This window comes from Pteronotus mesoamericanus, unplaced genomic scaffold (genome assembly GCF_021234165.1).
Source record: "Pteronotus mesoamericanus isolate MK-2021 breed Mesoamerican mustached bat unplaced genomic scaffold, CSHL_Meso_final scaffold_507, whole genome shotgun sequence".
NCBI classification, from domain to species: Eukaryota; Metazoa; Chordata; class Mammalia; order Chiroptera; family Mormoopidae; genus Pteronotus; species Pteronotus mesoamericanus.
Window position 1 is genome coordinate 3,001,495 of NW_026555319.1, and position 13,790 is coordinate 3,015,284.

General features: G+C 50.1%; 1 protein-coding gene across 1 annotated transcript in view; it reads left to right on the forward strand.

Moving 5' to 3' along the window:
• Positions 1 to 13,790, forward strand: part of MPHOSPH9 (M-phase phosphoprotein 9) — a 37,073-nt gene that overhangs the window by 17,925 nt on the left and 5,358 nt on the right. Inside the window, exons 12-20 of the mRNA XM_054594168.1 lie at positions 2,850 to 2,937; positions 4,377 to 4,592; positions 6,587 to 6,634; positions 7,462 to 7,526; positions 9,044 to 9,145; positions 10,670 to 10,804; positions 11,660 to 11,835; positions 12,588 to 12,734; positions 13,527 to 13,647. Of these exons, the coding sequence (XP_054450143.1) occupies positions 2,850 to 2,937; positions 4,377 to 4,592; positions 6,587 to 6,634; positions 7,462 to 7,526; positions 9,044 to 9,145; positions 10,670 to 10,804; positions 11,660 to 11,835; positions 12,588 to 12,734; positions 13,527 to 13,647 (1,098 nt within the window). The remainder of the gene's footprint in view (positions 1 to 2,849; positions 2,938 to 4,376; positions 4,593 to 6,586; positions 6,635 to 7,461; positions 7,527 to 9,043; positions 9,146 to 10,669; positions 10,805 to 11,659; positions 11,836 to 12,587; positions 12,735 to 13,526; positions 13,648 to 13,790) is intronic.

The following is a 13,790-nucleotide window of genomic DNA, read 5'->3' on the forward strand; positions in this document are numbered from 1 at the left end:
TGTTTCTAACCCTCACTTTCTCCCTCCCTATAAAAGAAAAAATAAAATCTTTAAAATCTTTAAATATATATATATAAAACTTACATATAAAATTTAACTGTTAGGGTTTCTCCAACTTGGACACATGATATTCCCCAAAGTATAAGATGCTGGGATGATGAAACATTTTGAAAGCATGTGCTTCAGATTTGAAACTTTTAACACCAAAAACATATTTGCCTAAGTAATTATTTCTGCAGATTGGAACCAGCCTCTTGTGGACACGCTAACTGACACAGGACAGTCGCTTCACACGGGCAAAATGCTGAAGCGGTTGAGCAGGCGCTGGACGAGTCGGGGAATGTCACTTACGGGAGGGCTAGTGCTGCGCATGGTTCCTTAACAAGAAGTCGAGGGTCCTGGGGCCGTTCTCAACCTTTTTTGTGTCCCTAAACACTCGTGAATCTGTGGAAGCTATTACCCTGTTAGAAAAACAACTGTAGAGACACAGGGGAGAAAGGCCCCGCACTAGGGGTAGCTTTACACACCTGTTTTAGAGTGATTGACAAAATCAGACATTGTCATTAGTATAATAGCGTGGTTGCAACATACTTTACAATTAAACGGGACTTAGGTTGCAAACTGCTCAGGTCTAGATGACAGCAAAGACTTCTTCTCTGGGGCAAAAAAGACAAAGCCCCTTGAAAAAGGTTTAGGAGGGGACGGAAGTCTCCTGGTCCAGTGCGCAGTCTGCACTGCAGAATTCTAGGCAAACAAGCCTCGCAGGAGCAGTCTGTGGTTGCTGCGGTGGGTGGTAACATGCTGTCTTACTCCTGAGCACCTACGGCTTCCCTTTTGCTGTTGGTGGTGGCAGTGCGGGTGCAGTGCCAGAGAGAAGCAATTTGAAGAAGAGCCAGAAAAAAAGTTAGGCCTTAATTTTTTGTTTGTTTGTTTGTTTTTAAGTCTAAGCTTTCTAGGACCAAAGGAAAAGGTAGCAGTCTAGGAGAAGTTGGTTCTTTTTTTTTTTTCCCTAGAAGGCAAACAAGACCACAGGTACTTCCTGTTGAAAAACAGGAATATGAAAGAGGCTTATCAGAAGACCTTGCTAGGCTAGAGAGTCGGTGCCAAGGAGGGCGCCGTCGATGGGTGGTTGGTGGCGCCAGATCAGTGCCAGCGGCGATTCCCCATGTGGGGTGCAGTGAAGGAGACTTTGTTCAGTACACATAGCTTAACAGTAACATAGCATGGCCTCCAAGATAGCACTGCTATGGAACGTCACAGCTGTGGGGCCCCCACGGGCCGCCCTGGGACCAGGCCCCGCCTCAGCAAGGCCACCCTGCTGCTCTGAGAGGTCTCAGTCGGCGTTTCAGTGCCAGCCAGGGAAGGGCAGCCTTCATTGGAAAGTGTGTGTTGTGCCCTCCAAACTAGAGAGGAGCGGGCTTATACAGGCTGCATTCCCCACCCCTGGTCCCTGATTGGTCTGTCCTCATGCAAATAAGGATGCTGCATCCTCAGAGTTTGAGTGGTCCAGAGGCACTGTCCTGATTGGTCAGAAGAGAGCTGCTCTTGTAGGTTAGGGCTGCGCAGCTCCAGGTGGAGCCCCTTTATAAGGCTGGCTCTGCCCGCAGCAGCCCAGGGCAGGCCTCTGCACAACGCGCAGTTTGTGTGGGCGGCCCCTGTGCGGAAATGGCCGCCAGGCTCTTTTCTGTTCTTTTTAAATTTGAGGCCAGTTAGCCACCAGGAGCCCTTCTTAGTCCCCAGGGTTCACAGCCCCTAGTAACTGATTGCTAACGAGAGCAGTTTTGCAACGGGAAGCTGCTAGGAGCGCGTAAGGCAGCGAGAGAACAGAGTGGACCGAGCGGGAGTCAGGGTTTCAGGCTGCGGCCGTCCCGGGAGGACCCTGGGTGCGGCGTGGCAGCAGCCCGCGCACGGACAGCACTGCGTCGCGTTTCGCACCCCCCCGGAAGGGCGCGGTCCGGCCCGCAGCCCAGGGCTGTGGGTGCCGGAGGACAGCGGGCACGGGACGGGACGTTGTAGCCGTTTAGTTGCAGAAGTGAGCCACCTAAGTGACACCGATGATGTGGTCCGCATACAGAGCAGATTTTTCAAACTTAGAGTTGCAAATTGGAGACTCCCACTAGAGCTGCACGTGGGGCCCCTGACACGAGCAGCGTGGGCCAGCTGGGGCCCCAGGCTGTTGCGTCACACGGCCGGCTCCGGGGGCGTGGGCTCTGGCAGGGCGCACCAGTGCGATAATTGGAACAATGCAGTTAACACGCCTACCCTTAGCTGGTGGTATTTCTTTCAAGAACAGTGTTACCAGTGTTTCAGCCCCCGGCAACCGTCATTCTGTTTTCTGTGAATTTCTATGAACTGACCCCCCTGGATCACTCGTGGAATCATACAATATTTGCGCTTTGTAACTGGCTAATGCCACTGAGCTTAATGTACCCCGAGGTTCGCCCATGTGGTAGCCTGTGTCAGGATTGCCTTCCTTTTCAAGACGGAATAGTATTCCAGTGCATTTGTACGTTGGTACATGCACCGGATCTTGCCTGTGCTCCCTTCCTGGGGAGCAGCGCTTGGGTTGCCTCTTGGCCACTGCCAATAATGCTGCTGTGAAGCCAAGGTGTGCAGGGAGGTGTCTGTTCACATCTCGCTTTGTTCACTTAGCGTTTCCTGGGGGTCTTTTTATGTCATTATTTTCTCTGGATCCTATACCGTCATCGTGCTCATTGGGATGTGTTTTACTAAACCCCCTGCGCCTTGGCCAACTCGGAGCAGGGGCTGTGTGCTGCCGCTTAGATTCCAGGGCCCTTGTCAGGGAGGACTCGCCCTTCTGATTGTTCCATTTCACTGTATGGTCCTAGATGCAGCCAGTTGGATGGTGCTCTGAGTGAAGCCACTAGTCGTGTGAGGACACTTGAAAATAAGAATAACTTACTGGAAAGGGAAGTGGTAAGTAAGTATTCTATTTTTTGTTGTGTTAGTGTCTTCATGTTAAAAACATTAAGCCTTTTTATGAGCTGATCTTTAGAGACAAATGAAGTTCCATAAAAGACTTCGACTTGTGTTTTTTGTCCTCTTCTTTAGGATGGCTTATTATTGAGTTTATATTTTGAGTGCTGCCAGCTTCATATGATGCTGTAAACTTTCACCCTTTACAATTTTTATTTTCTGTTGGGATATAATTTGTATATCCTAAAACTCACCCTTTTAACGTGTACAACTCCATGGTTTTTAGTGTATTCACAAACTTGTGCAACCATCATGGCAGTCAACTGGAGAACGTTTTTCTTACTCAAAAAGAAACCCCAAGCCGCTTAGCCGTGAGCCCGCACACTTCCTTCTCCGCTGCCCGCCGGTCTGCCTTCGGTCCCTGTGGGTGGCCCTGTGCTGGGCATTTGACATAAATGGAACCACACCCATGCGGCTTTTTGGGTCTGGCTTCTCTCACTCAGCGTCAGGTTTTCCAGGGCCCACCCATGTTGCGACAGGGGTCGGCGTTTCCTTCTTTCCCTGTGGCCGATAATAACCCACTGTATGGCCGACAGACCTCCTTTTACTTACCCAGCCCTTAGGCGGCAGGCGTTTGGGTGGCTCTCACTTTCTGACGAGCATGAATGACAATGTTATGCACATTTGTGCATAAGAGTTTACGTAGGTGTTTTCCATTTTCTTATATTCACGACAAGAAATGTATAAACTTTCACACTTAAATATGTAAGGTCCTTTTCACGTGGTACCAAGTTTTCCTCTTCCGCGTGTAACCCTATAAACAGCGTCCCGGCGGAAAGCGTCGGTTATGCCCTGGGCACTGTTTCTTTGCCTTGGGTGTTTTAGTTGCCTCCGTCTCCTCCTGAGCTCTAAACTTCCTGGAGTCAGGGGCCTGTCTTCTTGTCGGTCTCCGCCTCCTAGCCGCCATAGTGCGTGGCGCCTAGTGCACAGCCAAGAAGTGACTCTTGAATGAGTATTGACATATCAGGGGCATTTTTAATTTTTCCTTTTATTTTCATACTAAGTGAGAGAATAGGGTAAGACCTGCACCTTTGCCCCTAAATGTTAATGTGGGGCAACAAATTCCAGCTGCACTTCCAGAATCTGTTTCCCAGCAGCCATGGTTGTCTTTTCCTCGCGAAGCGGTCCACAGGTGAGCCCTGGGGTCCGAGTGCCTCGGACGGTGGCTTCCCGTCCGCACTCTGAGACGGTGCCCCGTGGCATCATCCTGTCTCGTTTCCGTCTCAGCTATAACAAAATGTCGGATTTGTTGGTTTCCATTTTATGTTTTGTTTTATTGCTTTTCTTTTACATTTTAATGCCCACAATTTATTAGCTGCTATGAGACATCCATTTTTTTTAATGAAAAACAGTTTATCACCCTTGTCTGTGTTTTACAGAGTGATTTCAGAGAACGCCTCAGTGCAGCCAGCAGTGCCTCCAAAATTCTGCAGGAACGGATCGAGGAAATGAGAACAAGCAATAAAGAAAAAGACAATACCATCATCCGACTAAAATCTAGGCTGCAGGACTTGGAAGAAGCGTTTGAGAATGCGTACAAACTCTCAGATGACAAAGACGCTAGACTAAAACAGGAAAACAAAATGTTTCAAGATGTAAGTGACACACAATGATAACTGAGTGACACAGTTGGCTGAAGTAATTTTAGAAGCTCTTATGACTTTTTCCACATTTATTTTTGTTTTACATAACTTCACTGCAGCTGCAAAAGTGTACACCCGTCTGAGGGAGGCTGGGGGGGGGGGGGGCGGGACGGTGGGGCGGGACTTAGGCGGAGCAGGAAGTCACAGCTCTCCAGCCGGCGGCGGCTCTCCCGCCCGCCCACGCCTCTGTCCCCGGCAGGTCCACTTTGGAGGCGGGAGAATGAACCAGGTTGACGACAGGGTTGACTGAATTTTTTCCCTTCGATTTAATTTCACCTACAATTGGATTTGCATATCAGTGAAACTGGAGTAGGTTTCAGGTTGTATATTTTTTTCTAAGTTTTTCTTTTTTCTTTTTTTATTGTTCAAATACATTTGTCTCCATTTTCCTGCCACCACTTTTTAAGTTTTTCTTAATATCTTTTGTCATGGTACCTAAAAAAGTCTAAAAGCATTTTGACTATCGGAAGCTTCTTCCTGATAGCTTTAGGTTTGATTCGTATTGCTGTCATTTTTTAAAACTTGCTTTCATACCAGTAACACGTGAAAACGGTTTAAATAGTCAAATCTCAAATGAAAAACAAGTCTCCTCCCCTCTCCACCTCGGAGCGCGCACCCCGGCGGCCGTGGCGCTCTGCTCTTTCACCTTTCTTCTAGCGTCTTTCGTTTCGGAAAAGGAAACTTAGATGATTCCTTCCTTGTTTCCCCGTCAATCCAGGCAGTAGAGACATTATTGACTCACTTCAGAGTGGGGCCCAGTGTGGCTTTCTTTTTTATTTACTTATTTTTGCAAATCGCTACAGTGTGGCTTTCTTACACCATCGCCCCCAGGGCAGGCCCCTCTCCCCTCCTCCCTCTGTGGTTAATGTATGAGGCTGACGTTAAGAAGCCGATTTTGCATTTTACCAACTCTGAAACTGGAGTGCATCTTTACCCCATCGTGTCATATTTTAATTAGCAACAGCACTTTTTCTCTTTCATGAGGCTGATGCACTGCCTACTGCGCCAGGGAGGTGCCTTCGTTTTTTCTCTTACAGTCAATAAAATAACGGTGTGATTTCTAGTCAGTGGTGTCTACCGTTTGAAATGTGCTATGTTATCATTTCTAGTTAGATCAGGATTCAGTATTTTTAAAACAAGATTTTCTTTATTTATTTTTAGAGGGAGTGGAAGGGAGAAAGAAAGAGGGAGAGAAATGTCACGTGGGAGTGAAGCATCGATGGGTTGCCTGTTGGCCTGCAACCCGGGCACATGCCCTGGCTGGGGGTCGCACCTGCCACCCTTTGGTTCTCAGGCCGGCGCTCAATCCGCTGAGTCACGCCAGCCAGGGCGAGATTCAGTTTTACTTAGGTCGGTGTAAATACTGTGCAGAGCTAAGCTACGGTGGACAGTGATTACATTTCCTTTCTCTTACAACTTTAACTTTTCCTAGAAGTAGTAATTGCCTTGGTTTTTTTTGAAGCTGCTTTGATTCCCAGAGGCCTAGCACCGGGCGCCCCCCGCCCGCCCCCCACCTCCTTTGCTCCAGGCCGAACTGGCTGCCGGGAGGGGCCGCTGCTGGTGCCCCCAGCTGCCTTCACCCTTGCCCTGGGGGCTGCCTTTGCGTCTTTCTGTGCTTGTAAGTCTCCTGAGAAGAAGGAGGCACGGAGACAAATCTGGAGACCTTCCATGTCCAAAAGCGTTCCACAGCCACAGAGGAGCCATGCACAGACAGAAGTCTAAGCGACGCCGTCCGCACCCGACTGTTCTTCGTGACACTTCTCCCAGCCCAGGGTCACGCTTCCTCTCCATGGCTCTTACTGCTTTAGTTGCCATCAACCCGAGTTAACCTTTCTCTGTCATGACTTTGGCGTTTTTAAAGAGGAGGGGCAGTTGTTTTATAGCGTAGCCTTCAGTTGACATTACAGTGAATAACTTTGTGGTGCAATTCTTTGTTTTCCCTGTAGCTGTTAGGAGAGTATGAGTCCCTGGGAAAGGAACACGCAAGAGCGAAGGTAACAATGGCCCCGTCTGTGCTGTGAACCCAGGCGAGGGCGCGGCGCTGGCTTGGAGACGGGACCCGGCTCCCTACTTCCTGCCCTCCCCGCCCCGCCCCACGCCCACGCAGCTGTTGGGACCCCCTGGGCCCCCCCTCTATGTCCACAGGCTTGTTTGCAAACGTCCGGCCCCTGCGACTTGAGCGGATTTGTTAATTCAACAAATGTTTATGGAACGGCTCTCACATCTGAGATGAGATAAAATTTTTAGAAGAGTAAGATACAATGCAGATGCAAATAATACTATTTAAATATAAAGTTTTGTTTTTCAAAGCACTGGCTTTTTGTGGGGTCGAGCTTGTTGATTGTGTTTGAACCCTTAATTAAAGCTCTGTTCGAAGCTACACATGCACTGCCTGCGACCCCACAGCGGCGCTGTAAGGTGCTCTGGCTGCGTCGTTCGGGGCAGTGAGACGGCCGCCCAGCCGGCCGCCCTGAGTCCTCGCCTGGGAGACCCTGTTGTCACGGGCGTTCGTTTTGCCCCTGACAGAGACCTTTGGTCAAGCCTGTGGGTAAAATCTGTCCTTTTTAACATTTTAACCCTGAGTTGTGTCTGACCGAGCAAAGCGCAGGGCTCTCCCTGTTGCGCACGGGGTCTGACCTCCGCCTTCCCTGGCCTCTGCCTGTGGCCCTGCTCCGGCGCCGGGCTTGCTGGGCAGCCGTGTCGCTTCTTTGTAGCTTCCTGGTGCAGCCTTAGATTAGTTTGGTACTTTGCGTTTTAAATATAGGGACTACATTTGAATATTTATCTTACAGTTCTCTGACTTTTCCTTCTCTTTTCATAGGATGCATTAAATACAACAGAGAATAAATTGCTTGATGCACAGACTCAGATTTCTGATTTGAAAAGGTAGGTGCATTGTCTTACTAATGAGCAAACACCTCTAATTGTTGTTTTAACTCACAGTGTCTGTGTTGACGGTGATGAAAAGAAAGTTTTTCTTAAGGATTTTAAAGCCCTTTGAGATTAGGTTTTATCCTAATCTTCTCAACATAGAAATACATCTAATTTTAGCCGAAGAGGATTATTTGTAAATGATTAGAACGCATTGGCAGCCAGGCGTTAACAGGTGTGCATTTCCCCAAACACCACAGATTTTCTCAGCATAGGTGAAGTGTTGAAAGGAATTCTAAGAAGCAGTCAAAGTCATGGAATAATTTTTGCGCTCCCAAAAGAACAGCATTCACACCGATTTTGTGGTCATCTACTTTCTTAAAGACCTGGCTTGGGGACCATATTCATGATTGGATTTGCTTAATTAGGTAGGAACGGAGTCATAAACGGTCCCTGTGGCCAATGACTGACTATTTCTAATTGGCTCTGGAGCGTGTTTCGGTCTTTGGAGATAGTAGCGTCCCTCATTCGGAGGCTGTGCTGCGCTCTGGGTGGCTTCCCGCAGGGTGGGGGCGGGCAAGTGCCCCGGCGCCCGTGGGCCCCCTCGGGCCCAGTGCGGCTGCGCCGTCAGGCCGGCCTTGCCGTGCTGTGGGTGGGAGGCGCGTGCAAAGTTGAGCAGAACAGGGAGGATGCAGGGCGCGCTCACAGCAGTTGACTGGCCGCAGTGCGCGTTTCCTGTTGGTAACCTGAAAATGGGCTTTTACTCTGAACATGGCGCCAATTTGATGAGCTGCCCTGAAGTCGATGTGTGTGGGCAAGTTTAACCTTTGCAGTTTAAAAATTAGGAGGTTCTTTTTCATAGCTCAGTTATTGGAAGTTAAGCCCACTTCCTTTTTTCTGAAAGTATGAACCTATGTGCAGAGTCGGGCACAGACAACGCCCCCCTTTTATTACAAAGTCATAAGCATGTAATTCCGTAACATAACTGTATCACACTCAAGCACGCCATATGACATCTTAGGTGAAATGTTCCAATTAAAGCTATAAATCATCACACCCATATTATCACCCTACCGACCACGCTCACGCAGGCCTTCCTCCTGCCGGACCCTGCATGTTTCAAATGCGTGAACATATATGTGTTAGAGTTAAACACCTTAGAAGTACAATTCATTGGAATATTTGAACTTATTTTATATTTAACTTATACGTTGTATGTTTTGAGCTGTAGGCATATTTGTAATGTTTTTCACTCGCTACATTAAGGCTATTTATTTGGTTCCTTTTTCTTGGGTTGCAGGGCAGGAAGGTGCTCCCCTGCACAGTTCCATGTGTTCGCCTTTCTGCTTATCCTCTCTGGCTCTGTTTAGCTTTGTAAAGTTAATGGAATTTTACTGTGAAAAGGTTTATGGACTTGCAGCTCCTCTGTCTCCCCTTTTCTAGATGGGCCTGTTAAATAAGTAATTTGTAGTTGAGCTATATTTTAAAGTTGTTGAAATGTACTAAAATGTATTTTATTGCTTTCGAATTAGAACGATTTCAAAACTGGAAGCTCAGGTCAAGCAAGTAGAGCATGAAAACATGTTGAGCCTTCGCCATAATTGTAGAGCTCCCACGAGGCCCTCGCATGCCAAGTAAGTGACTCCGTTTGATCTCTAAAGCCAGAGATAGGTGCGCCCTGTTAGTGAGCTCAGAAGCTCATCTGTCTAAGTCATAAGTAAATCGGAATTTAATGTCATGATAGAATTTAGATGTGTAGAAGCATCTACTTGATAGGTACCGTAAAAGCTCTTCCACAGAGGCATTTGCGAAAAGGAGGAAGTGGTAGAATCAGATGAGGAGTAAGGGATCATGGGCGTTTCTCTTTTTTGACTCTGCCCAGCTATATGACCGTAGGCAAATCACTTAATTTTTCTTGGAGCTCAGTTTTTTTATCTGTAAAAACAAGGACATTGTGCCAGGTCTTTTAGCCCTAAAAGTCCAGAAATTTTATTCCCAAATTAATGGAAAGACCTATAAAGATGGATTATCATTAGATTGTATGGATTTTCCTTCTTAGTTTTTCAAAATTAGCTTTGCTGTAATCCAAGCATTATCTTGATGATACATTTACAGAGTAAGTTTTTCCCGTGTTAGATTGGTTTTTATGGTTTAGGTGTAAATAAAGAATATTAATAAGTAGTAACTTTGTAATAATACTTATTTGAAAGAGATTGTTAAATTGTAAATTTTAACCTAAGTTGTAATTGTTAAATGAGAAACTTTCTCTAGATCTTTGTTAGTCTTAGTAGAACATAGTTTTTTTTAAAGGTTTTATTTATTTATATTTTAGAGAGAGGGGAAGGGAGGGAGAAAGAGAGGGAGAGAAACTCGATGTGCTAGAGAAACATTGGGTGGTTGCCGCTTGCATGCCCCCAACCCAGACATGTGCCCTGACTGGGAATCAAACCGGTGACCTTCTGGTTTGCAGGCCAGTGCTCAGCCCACTGGGCCACACCAGCCAGGACAACATAGGGAATTCTTGAAGGAAGAAATAGATGTCAGGCGCTGAAACGGAGCATTGAGAGCACGAACGGGAAGGCTGAGGCTGCCCTCAGGGAGGGCCTGTCCTGCAGGGGCCAGAGGCCTGGGGCAGAGTGGCGGGCGTGTATGGAGCTGTTGCCATGGGAGGCCTGAGGCCAGGGGCGGGGCGGGGGGCTCCAGGCGGAGACGCCAGCCCTGCCCTGTCCTGAGGCAGGAAGGAGCTCTGCGGGACAGAAAACGGTGTGGGGGCTGGTGTGGCCTGAGTGTCCCCAGCCAGCGCTGGGATGCCTCGTTCCAGCAGAAAACTTTGGCCCAGACTGGTGTGCCTCAGTGGACTGAGCGCTGGCCTGCGGCCCAAAAGGTCACTGGTTCCATTCCCAGTTGTGTGGGTGTGTGAGCCCGGGGACCTGGGCTTGGGGCCAGGAACGGTAACGGGGTGCAGACGCCGAAACAGCGGTGCGGCTCCACCTTCGCGCCGTCGTGTGGGGCCCATGTGCGTGCAGCATGGCGCTCTGTGCGGCTTCGCGGTCGCTGTGCACGTGTGAGTCGTCTTCCAGGGCAGGGTGTTCTCAGTCTGTGCCCGTTTAAATGGAAGCACAGAGCTCGTGGCGCCCAGCTCCCCCTTGTCCCCACAGCACACTGGCCACCTCGGACGTCAGCAGGCGGAAGTGGCTCATTCCGGGGGCAGAGTACTCCATCTTCACGGGCCAGCCCCTGGACGTCCAGGACAGGACAGCGGCCAGCCGGCGGGAGGACGCCTGTGCTCCGGGGTAAGTCGCTGTTGAAGACCCTGCGGCGGGACGGCCGCCTTTCCTGGAGACCCCAGCTGCCTTTGGACATTCAGGGAGACGTGAAGAGCCGCCTTCTTGTTTCCTCAGTGGACTCAGTTTAAGGACCTGATTTTTATTTCTGGGCAGTTCCCTGCCGTGGGCTGTGACCGTGGGCCCCGTGGGTGCTCCTGGCACGTGGCGCGCCCCCCGCGGGCCGGCAGTCAGAGCAGGATGTCAGTCTGTGCACCCCAATCACCCAGCCCCCCGTGAGCAGCCTCATCTGTTGGCTTCAGGGTGCCCTAGAAATGGGACGTTTCTTCTGTGCTGGGTGAGAAAACGGGGAAGCCGGGCCCTCACACACAGGCCCCGCTCTGTGTGCATTGTGAAGTGTGCGTGCTCGCCACGGGCACAGCTGTCGGCTCTGCTGCTGTCCCCCAGCACCCCTGGAGTGGGCATGCCCGAGCCGGCTGCTGCCACGGGCCCCCGCAGCCGGGCGCTCCAGCAGCGGGCACCTGATTGCTGCGGCCCTGGCGGCGAGAGGCCTGGGCTCAGGGAGCCGGCGTGGGCGGCCTCTCCGCGGGGGCCTCCCGGCTGTGTCCTCGCTGGGCCTCTCCTTGGTGCAGAGAGAGGGAGGAGCGGGAGGGACAGGAGAGATAGGCCTGGCCTCTCCTTTTTCGCTGGGGCACCTGCCAGCCCCGGGACTCCGCCCTCTGGGTGTCCTCTGACGGAAGGTCGGCTCCGAAGGCCCCGCCTCGAAACCCTTCACACTGGGGGCCGGGCCTCGACGCACGGAGCGGGCGTAGCGGTTTGGTCTCCAGCACTGAACACGGTCGTGTCTCACAACTGTCGTTGAAGGTACCATTCTCCCCCGGAGAAGGATTCTTCACCTGGAAGTTCGTCAGCAAACTTATTTTTTAAAAAACAAAGAGAGACTTCAGACACCCCGATCATTAGAGCCTTGAAAGAACTTGATGAAGAAAAAATATTTAAAAATTGGGGTACACAGACAGAGAAAGAGGACGCTTCCCATAGTAAGTGTTTTATTCCCTTTTTGATGTAAATGTATATAGATTATAGATATATTCCTTTCCCCCCAGTGATATTACCTCCTTTAAAATGGAATTCCCCAGGCAATGAAATAAAAAGATTATTTTATTGCTGCTTCAGCCCCATTTCATAGATAATCAAGTCCTCTAGTGAATAGTTTATCAGAGTCACGGCATGACATGTATCTTTTATAAAAGCAGGTTCTGTATTACATTCTGATTCTTAAAGAGTCCTGTGGCATTCCTAAGGCTGTTTGGAAAACTTCTATGCCCGCTGGTCTTCCACAGAAAGCTGTGGCAGACCCGTGGTTTCCGGAGGCGGGAGGGGCCCCCGCGTCCAGGGGCCGGACGGGAGCACCGTGAAGGCGCTGTCGGTTCGCGGGCTGGAGCCGCCGCCGCTCCTCGCGCCGACCCCTTGCCCGCGTGGCCTGGCAGGAACATCTTTGCTGTCGCTCCCAAAGCCGCATCTCCTAGTACAGAAATTAGTGACCTGCTTTCTAAAAATAAACGCTTTAGAAATCACCTGGGATGCCTGTGCAAACAGGGCACTGAGAGAACGCGTCCCTCTTGCCCGGCACTTTGATCTGTGCTGGGTGCGTTTGCAAGGGGCCCGCACGACCTGCGTAGGGGGAGGAGCCGCCTGCCGGGCTGGCCTTCTGGTCACAAAGGCAGCTGACTGGTGTGGGGTTTGTCTTGTTTGATGATGATGATGATGATTTTTTACATTTGTCTCACAGAATTAGTGAACCCCCAGCCAACTGAAACAGCTGCTGGTGCAAGTCGATCCCCAGAGAAATGTGCCCAACAAAGACCAAAGCGAGTTGCTTCTGCCTCACAGAGGTCGTCCTCTCTGCCGCCTTCCACGCGAAAATCCAGCGCTCCGAGTAAGCCCGAGGCCGTGCCTCCCACACAGGCGCCCCGCGCGGTCCAGCCCCGCGCACGCGTGGCCTGACTCCGTGGCGCCCTCCATGCGCCCGCCCAGGGGGCGCTCTGGGTGCAGGCCCCTAAGCCGGCCTCAGGACGCACACGGACCGCCCAGGTCCTGTGGCTGTCACTAAAAACATGATCCGTTTATTGAGTGAGGTTTTTTGTGTGTCCAGCCAATTTTTGCAGCTAATATCACTTGAGTTTTTGACATCGTGAACAACTATGTATTTACTTTCTTGAGAGAGGGAAGGAAGGGCGAGGTGTGGGACACGCCGGCCGTGAACGACCCTCTCACGAAACGGCGGTCCGAACGGGCTCCTTTAAGCGGGCCTGCGGAATCGAGCCTCCCTCGGGTGGCCCCCTGGCGTTCCCCGGCGCCCAGCACCTCGCTCTCTGGTCAATTACAGGTGCGGTTTTAAAGTCTAAACCCCGGGCTTCTATGCGCTCAGTGTTCAGCCCCCTGGCAGCCGGGCTGGCGCCCGCACGGCTGGCACAGGGAAGAACGGCCGGGCTCTGGCGTCTGCACCGTTTCCGGCAGACTCCCCAAATCCTGAAAAACCAGTTCTGAGTGAGGGCCGCGAGTTGTTTCACTTTTATTTTTTATGCTCTTATCTTTCAAAAAGTTTTGCAATGAAATTGTATTTCTTTGAAAGTTAGGAAAAAAGTGCTGAGAAAGTACATGTGCTGCCAGGATAACGCGTGTATTGTAGGGAAGGAAAAGAACCTGTCCCCTCCGTCTTCTCCTGCAGCCAAACGAGAGATCATGTTGGCGCCGGTGACTGTGGCCTACAGTCCCAAGCGGTCCCCTAAGGAGAATCTGTCCCCAGGATTTAGCCATCTCCTCAGCAAAGCTGAGAGCAGTCCGATTCGGTAAGTTCTCTCAAATTGTAGAATGAAATATGTATGTTATTGATTTTTTTTTTAAAGTCAACATAACACCTCTAGCGATCATTAATTTTTTAGTTAATAGGAACTCTCTGGATTTAAGTCATATCAATGAATGTCATACTAAA